At 51.5% G+C, this 12,469-nt stretch overlaps 1 protein-coding gene across 1 annotated transcript in view; it reads left to right on the top strand.

Moving 5' to 3' along the window:
* Positions 1 to 11,781, top strand: part of LOC308311821 (FERM and PDZ domain-containing protein 4-like) — a gene marked incomplete at both ends in the record, with an annotated part of 80,572 nt that extends 68,791 nt beyond the window's left edge. The window contains 7 exons of the mRNA XM_080758597.1: positions 514 to 696; positions 3,005 to 3,143; positions 3,862 to 4,363; positions 5,612 to 5,944; positions 7,341 to 7,365; positions 7,516 to 7,801; positions 8,408 to 11,781. Coding sequence (XP_080614723.1) covers positions 514 to 696; positions 3,005 to 3,143; positions 3,862 to 4,363; positions 5,612 to 5,944; positions 7,341 to 7,365; positions 7,516 to 7,801; positions 8,408 to 11,781 — 4,842 coding nt within the window. The remainder of the gene's footprint in view (positions 1 to 513; positions 697 to 3,004; positions 3,144 to 3,861; positions 4,364 to 5,611; positions 5,945 to 7,340; positions 7,366 to 7,515; positions 7,802 to 8,407) is intronic.
* Between the last annotated feature and the right edge of the window lie 688 nt (positions 11,782 to 12,469).

The raw sequence follows: 12,469 nt of genomic DNA, 5'->3' as shown, positions 1-12,469 counted from the left end.
GGAAACCTCGTATGAATCTGATCTCAGGTCAGAATGGGTTAACTATAAACTGCGTTTTGGGATGCAAAATGCACCCTATTTCAATCTCTGCCATTCAGCATAAATCTGAGTGATTTGGCATACTTTACATTCTATTTAGGTCATCAATTATTTCGATCCTCCACTGTGGGTGCCTGTGGCTGCAAGCATTTTCTTGTGATATTGCACGCACACACGCATGCACACACACACACACACACACACACACACACACACACACACACACACACACACACACACACACACACATAAAATATCTGTTATTTTGTGTTTGCAAAGTGTTGAATTATTTCGAATTAAGAAAAGGTTTGAGAACTACTGATCCAGAAGGCAAGTGTAGAATCAGCCTAAGGCAAGGCCTCGGTCCCCGAGTATACCCACCCTTGGGTAACAGATCAGAGTACTTTTTTCTCTCACCACTGTGTATACTTTGTACTCAAGTACGGCGTCCCTTCACCGTTGTTGTTTCCGCAGCAGGGAGAGAAGCAGACGGAGGTGACCCTGCTGGTGGGACCGCGCTACGGCATCAGCCACATCATCAACACCCGCACCCACCTGGTGGCGCTGCTGGCCGACTTCAGCCACGTCAACCGCATCGAGATCCTCACAGAGGACGACGACAACGTGCGCCTGGAGCTGCACGTTCTGGACGTCAGGGTGAGCACGCACGCGCACACACACACACACGCACACACACACGCACACACGCACACACACACACGCACACACACACACACGCACGCGCGCACGCACGCACACACACACACACACACACACAATCAGCAGGTTGAGGAGCGCAGAGAGAACGTAAACGCGTAGCATCGCAACGCGTTTGGTTTTATTTCCATATACTGTGTAGGTGTAAATAGGGCTAAATAAGTGGTTGAGGGATGATTTTGTAATAATAATCCAAATCCATAAAGTAACTATCAACTCTGTTTTCAAATAACTGTATTGGCGTAAAGGCCTATTCATACTCTGACCACCTGAAACAGTGCTTAGTAAAAACAAGAGAGATGTGTTTGGGTGAGCGGTGAGTCGCTGACCACCACGGCGTGACGGCATGTTGTCGTTTTTATCAACTAAAACCGGAGTATGAGTAGACATTAAAAAGTACAATAATTGCCTCTGAGATGTAGTGGAGTAGAAGTAAAACTATAAAAAGTTGATAATACTCAAGTAGAATTATCTAAAAATTGTAGTTATTGACAATTGGAAATGCGCAAGTAAAGTAAAAGTACCTGATTTTTTTAGTTAAGTACAATACTTTAGTAAATGTACTTAGTGACTTACTTTAGTGAATGGTTCTTCAAAAATAATACAATGTTAGATGTAACTGTCATGTCTGTGTGGCATGCTTCAGGGCCAATGCTTATCACAAGGACCATGAATCTCATCTGTTGGTCGCTACTGCCATCTACTGGCTTAAATTCGGAAAACAGGAGAGTGTGTAGCAAAATACTGTATAGCCTATCAGGGGAAGTCAACAGTGAAACCACTCTGTCTCTGAACACAACACGAAGATTACATAATTTCTTTCTTTCTTTTTTGCATGTTCTCTTTGTCTTTTTTAATGACATTCTTCTTTATCTATCCCCATGTTTCTCTGTCTTAACCACTTAAACCACATCTGTATTTTGCAGAAAATAGCCAATCTCCAATCTCACAACTACTGAATGAGCTTGTAGAACGGCTATTTTCTGCGAATATGTAGAGCAAAAACAAGAAATACACACGTTGTTCTGGGATTAGGAACAGAGTTAAGTACCTTCAAATACCTTACGGGTCCATTTGGTTTCATTTTACGCTCCCAAGAGTTAAATAAGTGTTAAACATCTGCATTACTTAATACATACTGTAAGAAGTCTACACAATTAGAGCATGTTAGAAGAATTGTTATTTTGATCGTTTGCCATGGAATTGTGGACAAAACCTTCATCATCATCATCATAACCTTTATTTAAACTCGGAGTACAATTGAGGGGCAAGCCCTCATTTTCAATGTAGCCGAAATACAAAGCATAAAATACAAAAACAAACTCAACAACATACACTCTACAATACAGCAATATCAAAATATGAAATGTAAAACAGAACCTTATCCAACAACTTAACAAAATATTCTTTGGTCTTGGGCCTGTGAGCTTGTAGATCTGCTATTTATTTTTTTATCGAAGAACGACTGACACAGAAACATAGCTTTTTCAGAAAACTGTCATTTCTTTCAAACAGACATTTTTAGAATCTGATCTCAGGTCAGAATGGGTTAAATGTTTCGTTCCCCGTTCTTATCCTGCAGCCCATCACGTTGATCAGAATCTGATCTCAGGTCAGAATGGGTTAAATGTTTCGTTCCCCGTTCTTCTCCTGCAGCCCATCACGTTGATCAGAATCTGATCTCAGGTCAGAATGGGTTAAATGTTTCGTTCCCCGTTCTTATCCTGCAGCCCATCACGTTGATCAGAATCTGATCTCAGGTCAGAATGGGTTAAATGTTTCGTTCCCCGTTCTTCTCCTTCAGCCCATCACGTTGATCAGAATCTGATCTCAGGTCAGAATGGGTTAAATGTTTCGTTCCCCGTTCTTCTCCTTCAGCCCATCACGTTGATCAGAATCTGATCTCAGGTCAGAATGGGTTAAATGTTTCGTTCCCCGTTCTTCTCCTTCAGCCCATCACGTTGATCAGAATCTGATCTCAGGTCAGAATGGGTTAAATGTTTCGTTCCCCGTTCTTCTCCTTCAGCCCATCACGTTGATCAGAATCTGATCTCAGGTCAGAATGGGTTAAATGTTTCGTTCCCCGTTCTTCTCCTTCAGCCCATCACGTTGATCAGAATCTGATCTCAGGTCAGAATGGGTTAAATGTTTCGTTCCCCGTTCTTATCCTGCAGCCCATCACGTTGATCAGAATCTGATCTCAGGTCAGAATTGGTTAAATGTTTCGTTCCCCGTTCTTCTCCTGCAGCCCATCACGTTGATCATGGAGTCCAGCGATGCCATGAACCTGGCCTGTCTCACTGCGGGCTACTACCGCCTGCTGGTGGACTCGCGCAGGTCCATCTTCAGCATGGCCAGCTGCAACAGCATCAGCGAAGAGGACGCTTGTGAGTTTCCACGCACAATACAATGTGTGTGTGTGTGTGTGTGTGTGTGTGTGTGTGTGTGTGTAGCCCTTTCCACACCCAAGCGCAAAACGGTTTTGCGCCGCGGACAGAAGAAGCTCTGCGGAGGAGAGCGCTTCTGGGAATCTGGCCGTCGCACAAGTCGTCCGCGGAAGTGGAGCTTCTTTTCCGTCCACCAGCTGTCTAAAGACTGTTGCGCAGCTGCTGTGTGCAGCCGAGAACGTGCGCGGCTCTTTAGATAGTGTGGCAGCACCTTGTGCGTGCGTGCGACAGTATGCATGCAGAACAACATTGATGGAAAATACCCTAATATTAATAATCTTGGATATATTTTAAGCAAGGCACAATTTTGATTTCCTGTTTAGCTTGGTTTTGCACCCTGCAATCGATAACCAAACAAAGTAATTTATCGTCTCTGTTGTGTGGAAAACTCGTATTTGTCCAAAACTAAACTATGGCATTTCAGGATTCAAATTCAAAAGCATCAAAAGTAGCAGATGTGCAGGCGCGCTTCGAGCCTGTGATTCTGCTGCTTTTGTGTGACGCGGCTGTGGTGTGATCAAGTATAGGCCGTTAACTTACGAAAAACCAAAAGTTAGAATAAGGAGATAAGGAGGTTCTGTATTTTACTACCACACAACACATCATAAAACCCTTACAATCCTATAGCTGATCCAGCCTTTTTTCCTGCTCCGTCCAGTTCAGGATCGTATCCCAGAGTGGCCGTACGGATCGTCTCCGGGGGTCTGCGAGGAGACGTCTCCCGGCCCCGGCCAGGGAGACCCCTACGCCAGGAACTGCCAACGGGAAACAAACAGCATCTCGCCGCACCACCACCCCGAATCCCAGGACAGAAACCCCCTGCCCCCTCCCGTCCCCCCTGCCACCAGACACAAACCGCAGGACTCGCCCCGGAGCGCCAAAGTGTCGTTTATTTTCAGCGGCGGCGGGGGGGACCCGCCCCTGAACGCTGGCGGCGGGGGAAACCCCAGGAGTCTGGCGGCTTACGACAGGCTGCTGGAGAGCCCGGACGGCGCGGCTGCCGAGCAGAGGCCGGCCTACTCCACGACACCGTCCCACAACAATGACGACGTTAACAACTTCCGGCCGCGGGACGACGGGGCGCCATTTCCGTACGGCGGCCGGCCGCACGTCTACAGCAACATAGGCGAGGTGGAGGGCGGCGAGGAGCCGCTGCTCAGGTAGGGTCAGCACAATCTTTTTTTTATGTTTTTTTATGTTTTTCTTTTGTGGCGGCTTTCTATTTTATATTTTTTATGAAGGGACAGACAGTAGGCTGGGTCAGCACAATCTTGACATTTACTCGACCATTCATTGTCACAAACAAATAAAATGTACATTTCTGCTTGGCTTATTTCAAACTAAGCTAAACTTGCACAGGACAGACATGAAATATTTAACTGAAATATACAGAGAAATGATTTGATAATTCCATTATGGAAACCCTATTCTTTAAGACACACATACTGGTATTTTGAGGTGTGTACGAATTCGCCATTGCTTGATGGTGTGAAAACAACACAGCTTACCATTGGAATGGCATTAGGGAACGTACACATGGTTACATTTAATGGGTTTATTTCGTCATAGTGCAACATATGGTGACGTATTGTAGTGTAGTGCACGTGATTTCAACATCCACCGATGCAGTGAAAAATGAAAACGGGACCGCCAAATATTCTAAACTTTTCCGTGATTCCACCAATAATCATATTCTTTGAGACACACATCCACGTTTTTGCGGGGTCAAACAAAGAATCAGGTGACGTTGATCCCATTCGTCTATTCGCTCATTCTAAGGGCCGATTCATACTCCTATTTTACCGCTGTTTCGGCGCTGTAGTGCCGAAATTATTTCGGCTCGTCAGAAATTTTCAGTAGCACCGAAGAGCCGCCTGTAATTGCGATCAGGCGACTATGTGCAGGTTACTAATGTATATGTTTATCTACCCGCAGGGACCTGTGCAGGTTACTAATGTATATGTTTATCTACCCGCAGGGACCTGTGCAGGTTACTAATGTATATGTTTATCTACCCGCAGGGACCTGTGCAGGTTACTAATGTATATGTTTATCTACCCGCAGGGACCTGTGCAGGTTACTAATGTATATGTTTATCTACCCGCAGGGACCTGTGCAGGTTACTAATGTATATGTTTATCTACCCGCAGGGACCTGTGCAGGTTACTAATGTATATGTTTATCTACCCGCAGGGACCTGTGCAGGTTACTAATGTATATGTTTATCTACCCGCAGGGACCTGTGCAGGTTACTAATGTATATGTTTATCTACCCGCAGGGACCTGTGCAGGTTACTAATGTATATGTTTATCTACCCGCAGGGACCTGTGCAGGTTACTAATGTATATGTTTATCTACCCGCAGGGACCTGTGCAGGTTACTAATGTATATGTTTATCTACCCGCAGGGACCTGTGCTACGCCGACACCACGGACGACGCCGAGGACGACGAAGACGCCTCGTGCGAGGAGGACTCTTCCGCCGGAGGCGCGGGCACGCCGGTGGGGGACGAGACCACGGCGTTGGGGCAAGGAGAGGGCAACGGCGACGCAGCGGCAGCCGGTTGTGGCAACATGGCCACCGTGGCCACCTTCCTGGCGCTCTGCGGGTCCACGGACGACATCATCGACCTGACGTCGCTGCCGCCGCCCGAGGGAGACGGTGCCGCCGGCGAGGAGGAGGAGGACGCGCTGCTGCAGAGCCTCAACCTGGCCATCGCCGCCCCGCCCCAAGGCTTCAGGCAAGGACCCTGAACCCATTCTGACCTGAGGTCAGATTGTAAAAACCTCTTCTACGTCCTGACAGTTTTCTGAAAAACCTATGTTTCTATGGCAGTCGTTCATCGATTTTTCAAAAATAGCAGACCTAGAAACTCGTAGCGCGCCACTCGGTGGCGCGCTATGAGCTTGTAGGTCTGCTATTTTTCAATAGCTTAAAGCATAACAAAAGGGGTTCCTGCCCAAAATGGGTTAAGAGCAGATATCAATGGAATGGGGCCCAATGCACACAGAATGACTCTTCCTACTTCCGGCTCGCTTCCCTACTTCCTGCATATGTGTTACCGATGATGCTAATTAAGCCTCTGTTCCATTTAGTGTGCAGTGGTTCTCAAACTTTTTGAGATGTGATACTTTGAGACCCACTGGTGTAGCAGAGTGTTAGACCCACTGTTGTAGCAGAGTGTTAGACCCACTGGTGTAGCAGAGTGTTAGACCCACTGGTGTAGCAGAGTGTTAGACCCACTGTTGTAGCAGAGTGTTAGACCCACTGGTGTAGCAGAGTGTTAGACCCACTGGTGTAGCAGAGTGTTAGACCCACTGGTGTAGCAGAGTGTTAGACCCACTGGTGTAGCAGAGTGTTAGACCCACTGGTGTAGCAGAGTGTTAGACCCACTGGTGTAGCAGAGTGTTAGACCCACTGGTGTAGCAGAGTGTTAGACCCACTGGTGTAGCAGAGTGTTAGACCCACTGGTGTAGCAGAGTGTTAGACCCACTGTTGTAGCAGAGTGTTAGACCCACTGTTGTAGCAGAGTGTTAGACCCACTGGTGTAGCAGAGTGTTAGACCCACTGGTGTAGCAGAGTGTTAGACCCACTGGTGTAGCAGAGTGTTAGACCCACTGGTGTAGCAGAGTGTTAGACCCACTGGTGTAGCAGAGTGTTAGACCCACTGGTGTAGCAGAGTGTTAGACCCACTGGTGTAGCAGAGTGTTAGACCCACTGGTGTAGCAGAGTGTTAGACCCACTGGTGTAGCAGAGTGTTAGACCCACTGGTGTAGCAGAGTGTTAGACCCACTGGTGTAGCAGAGTGTTAGACCCACTGGTGTAGCAGAGTGTTAGACCCACTGGTGTAGCAGAGTGTTAGACCCACTGGTGTAGCAGAGTGTTAGACCCACTGGTGTAGCAGAGTGTTAGCACCGTGCCTCTGTTTGACCAGAATGGAACAGAGACGAGTTTGTGGTCATCTTTAACGTCTGCTCAGGCTTTTGTGAGCAGCCCAGAGCGGTTTTAAGTTGCTCGATTCAGTATTTAGATATTTGATGTTGTATCTTCAGTCAGTTATAGTTGTTTCTTAGTTTTAGTTATTTCGTTAGTTCAACGTTAGCCTTGCGTTAACTGCAACAACTCCGGCTTCACAGGGACAGCTCAGACGAGGACTCGACGGCCGACGCGAGGCCGCAGGGCGGCGCCCAGGGTGGTGCCCAGGGTGGCGCCCTGGGTGGTGCCCAGGGTGGTGCCCAGGGTGGTGCCCAGGGTGGTGCCCAGGGCGGCGCCCAGGGTGGTGCCCTGGGTGGTGCCCAGGGTGGTGCCCAGGGTGGCGCCCGGGGTGGCGACGCCGCGGCCGACGGCGACATCCCCGTGTCGCTGATTGACGCCGTGCCAACGGGCGAGGAGGACGGAGACGGAGAGGAGGTCAGCGCGGGGGGTGGAGGAAGAGGAGGAGGAGGAGGAGGAGGATCAGGAGGAGGAGTGCGAACGGAGAGGAGACTGGACAACGCGGTGGTCAACACGCTTCACGCCCTGGAGGCTCTCTCCGTCTCTGAGCAGAGGCATCCGCTGCGACCGCATCCACAGTCGCATCATCACGCTAACAGTGCAGGTGTGTCCCTCCCGTGCCGACGCACGTGTGCACGCATTGTCGAGCGCCAACGAGTCAGCCGCGCATTGACGTACATGTAGTCACTCTTATGCACAAATAAGTACGAGCACTTGTGCCCTGCTCACCTTTACGAGACACACACACAGCACACACACACACACACATGCACACGAAGGAGGGCGAACTCCAAAATGGTATGTGGCATACCACTACAAAAGGTATACCGTTTTGAAAACGTGATTTATACCACTTTTAAAACACTTTTTAAAAAGGTATACCATTTAAAAGTGGTATGAACTTATTCAAGATAGTATACCATTTTGAAAAAACTTTGGTATGCCACATCTCGCCCCTTATGGGATAGAGAGCTACTGTTATATATTGTATTCTTTTTAAACTTGATGTCCAATGTTATTTTTTCCTTGGCATGATTTCCGTTTTTTAAATAACTAATTTATTCCAATGATCTTACACACATTTAATTTCCGCTGATAGTCCATCAAAATCTTTCGATTAACATTTTTATTACATTTACACTAAACGATTTGAACACCCAAATCAATGAACGCAACGCTGATATGTTTTCCTCTCCCTCGTTCCCTACAGGTGTTTTGATATCTCGGGGCTTCAGCCCTGGCTCCTCCTCGGATTCGGGCAACGAGACCAACTCCTCAGAGATGACAGAGATCTCAGAGCTGGCCGCCGCCCACAAGCTCAGCGAGAGCCACCTGCGCCTCCTGGTGGCCACGAGGGACGGCTACCAACCTCTGCTGGAGGAGAAAACGGAATTCCCTGCGTTGCCCGGAACAGCGGCGGGGGGTGCCGTGCAGAAGAGGCCGCGGAGTCCTTCTTCGCGTCCCCTCCAGCCCCCGGCGGTTCCCCCGAGAACCACCCCGTTGCTGGAGGCCGCCGCACGGCCCGAGTCGGAGAGCCAGGAGTCGGCGAGGACCCAGACGTCCACGTCTGTCACCGTGCAGCAGCAGCGACCCAACTCCACCACGCCGGGAGGCAAACATCACAGGAAGTCGCCCGACTCCAACGGGAAGTACAACACCTTCAGCACGAGGGACGGCCATCGAGGAGGGGCGAGCAACGGCCGCCTCGACGCGGAGCAGCGCGTGTCATTCGCGGAAGAAAGAAGCGGGAGTCAGCGGAGGTGCGCGCTGCCCGAGAGTTCTGTCGCCGAGGGTCTCGGTCTGAACAGCCTCCCCAGGGGCCGCATTCATATACCTCGCGTGTCATCCTGCACCTCCGACCACCTTGTAGAAGTCAGCGAGTCGGGAGACGCCACAGAGGACGGCAGGGCGCCGGCGCCAGGCGAGCAGGACGAGCACCTGTTGGTGGCGTCCCTTCTCTCCCCGTCCAAGACAGCCCCACCGGAAGCACACGGCGACCACCCGCCCGTGTCGAGACAGCAGAGCGTGTCGCGCCTGTGCGAATACCACCTCGCCAAGAGGATTTCCAACTTGCACGGGGAAGCCCACGGTTCGCTACAGGGCTCTCTGTGCTCATCGATAGACGCCGGCGGCAGCAGCGTCAACAGCGGCAGTGCTTGCTGCACGCCGGCTGATTCGCCGCTCTGCTCTGCCACGCTCGACTCCAAGCTCCGCCGCGTTCAGCGGCACCCGCTGTCCGCCTCCTCCTCCTCGCTACTGCGAGTGCACGCATACGACAACGGCAAGCACGGAGGCTCAGGCCCAAACCCGCAGGGTAAAGACCTCCACCCGCACGCAGACCCTTCGCTCCTACGGAAGATGCTGCCCAACATTCACCCCCCAGCGGTGGGGGCCGAGACTTGCCGGCCCTCAGCCGTAACGCACGCACCATCGATGCACAGAGAAGCTTCAGGCTCCGCCGCCAGAAAGCAGCACAGCGATCCACAGGCCAAGCAACAGGTCTGCGGTCTGAGGGAGCTGAACCAGAAGGAAGGCGAGGCGTACAGGCAGCTCATCAACTACCTGACGGTCAGCAAGATGCATGACCGTAAAGGCAGGGGAGGGGCGGTGAGAAAGGACAGTAGATGCTACATCACTAGCAACCCCCAGCTGGCGGAGATGGTGAAGAACAGGGGGAACACCATCGCGCGTTGCACCTGCACGCCTGCCTCCGTGCCGTCCCATTTCCTCGGCCCCGGCACGGTCAGCGCCAATATGGCCGCCCCGCCGGCGGCAAACAGAAGCCAACATCCGTACCACTCAGCCACTCTCCCCGCCAAGCTCAGGAGTCACAATTCGCACACCCCGAGACCTGTCGAGCCTCCAGAGGCGAGGGCGGCTAGCATCGAGCGGAGGAGCTCCTTCTCCGGCCTGGAGATGGATCTCGAACGTGGTGCTGCCGGCCCCGACCGTTTCCTGTCGCTGCGCAAGAGGACAGAGAGCAGCGGGCATCAAAAAGCGGGTTTCACTTCTGGCAGGAACTGTGAGGACGTTGAACGCCCGCCACCGAGATCCAGAAGCCAGCCAAGCGGCAGTTCGGAGGACTGGATGAAGTCGAATGCGAGGACAAAGCATGCGCTCCACCAGTCTCACCAGCTTCCTAACGATTCTCTGTGCTACACCGCTGCCCCCAATTTGACTGTCCCGCGGACGGAGCTGTGCCCCATCCCGCTAGGATGTGGAGCACAACCCTCAGCTTTTACCCGACAGGCTTCTACCGGGTCTGTATCATGCATTATGTCACCCACCCGCAACCTTCAAGCTCCAGCTCCACCACCACCTTCCTCGTTGCCACCTCATTCCTTGGCCTTGCCGATGCAAGCCAACGCCAGCTCCGGCAAACCGAGCCCCTTGCCCAAGCAGGATTCCATCCAGTACCACTGGAAGAACCAGAACCACGGTCAGATGCTCGCCCCGGCCCTGCAGCAGCAGACGGACCCCCACAACAACAACGGCCTCCAGCGTGGCCGAGAGCTCAGGCGCAGTTGCAGCAACGTGACGGCGGGTTGCGGCAGCGCGGAGGCACTATTCAGCAAACCTTGCAGGAGCCGGAGCCAGCAGCCGCTGCTGGCGTCGCCGCACCAACAACACGGAGAAACCAAAGTCCAGCGCAGGACGGCGAGGAAGAGGCTCTCCAAGAGCTACTCCCAGGGCTCCGTCTCTTCCCAAACCACGTGCTGGTCCTCCGGCAGGGGCGACAGCCGGAGGGCGACGGTGGCGTTCCCTCTGCAGAAAGACTCCAAGCACATGAAGGGCTCGCAGAAACTGGACAACAGTCCTTGGCGCTGCAACGGGCCATTTAGCAACTGCTTCTTCAAGAGGAAGAGCGAGGGGGAGGAGGATGACATTGAATGGGAGAGGTCCAGGGGGAACAACGTCGGCATCCAAGGCGGGAGAGTGATGACGCCGGTGGCTCAGCTCTGCGGCGGCACGCCAACGCCGGACGCGAGCGGCGACCCTCTCTGCGGCGACGTCCTGAACAGCATGAGCTTCGTCGACCGGCTGGCGCGCATCAACGCGTTCAAGGACCGCATGTACGTGTTCCCCGCCGGCTTCGCCGACGTCCGCCGGGACGCGAGCGAGCTCATCGCGCTGGTGCGGTCCAGCGTGGGCCGGGCGGGGGACCACCGCGGCGGGGTGCCCCAGATGCCTCCCGTCCAGGACCTGTCCCACTACAAGCAGCTCCTCTCCGTCGAGTCCAAGGAGCTGGGCCGAGCCTGCCGGAGGACGGCGCAGGCCCACGGCAGTCCCGAGGAGATGCTGCTGGCCGTGACCTGCAGCTTCCAGGTGCTGTGCTGTCTCTGCGAGGCGTGCATGTGTCTGGTGCGGGGCCTCGGGGCCTCCGCCACGCACCAGCAGAGGGAGGTGGTGGCCAAGGTCGACGAGGTCGTCATGAACTACATCTGTCTGCTCAAAGCGGCCGAGACGGCGACCGTCGGGGCGCCGGGGGAGCACAGCGTCAAAGCCCTCGTGCGCCACTCGAGCACGATGTCGGCCATCGCCAACGCTCTCACGCGCTCCCTTAAGACGCTGCTCAGCAAGTAATAAGATACTTTCTTAACCATGGTCTAAAGCTTTTCCCACAATACGGATGTTGGGGTTTGAGTGGTTAAGCCTGATTTATGCTTGGTTGCGCATTAGTGTCTTGGCAAACCAAAAATAGCCGATCTACAGTAGCAGTGCGTCACTTTGTGAGCTTGTATTTCGACTATTTTCAGTGAGTGATGATACCGGCACCCAACTAAACAACTAAACAACAACTAAATCAGACATTATGCTTTTATGGTGTATCTTATGTAGGCTAAAATCTAAAATCTAATCTTCCTTGATTACTTGTGTATTTTACTGTAGATTCTGGCTTATAAGCATTTGTCTTACTCAAAGTCTGAACTCTTTCAGACTCTGTCAGACTTGCTTGTGGTCGAACTCTTCAAACATGCAAATCGTTAACAAGTCAGATATTTATGCTCAATGGTTTCTGAGTAAACAGTTGAAAGGCAATCTCAACTCGCTGTCCTTGCTCTTTCTGATGACCGACGATGTAATTTGCAAAGCCATATACTGTTAAAAGACCTTTGTAATATATACCTAGATAGATTCCCTTTGAACCTGTGCATAACATAGCTTATTTAAACATGTGTAAAATGTACATAACTATAATAAGAATATATTATTTGCTGTAGAAAGAGATATGTACTTAATTTATTATAGGATGATGATGATATATGAACAG

This window comes from Protomyctophum bolini (assembly GCF_963924005.1).
Source record: "Protomyctophum bolini genome assembly, chromosome: 24".
Classification (NCBI taxonomy): Eukaryota; Metazoa; Chordata; class Actinopteri; order Myctophiformes; family Myctophidae; genus Protomyctophum; species Protomyctophum bolini.
Note: the sequence above shows the minus strand (reverse complement) of the source record. Positions and strands in the feature narration are given on the sequence as shown.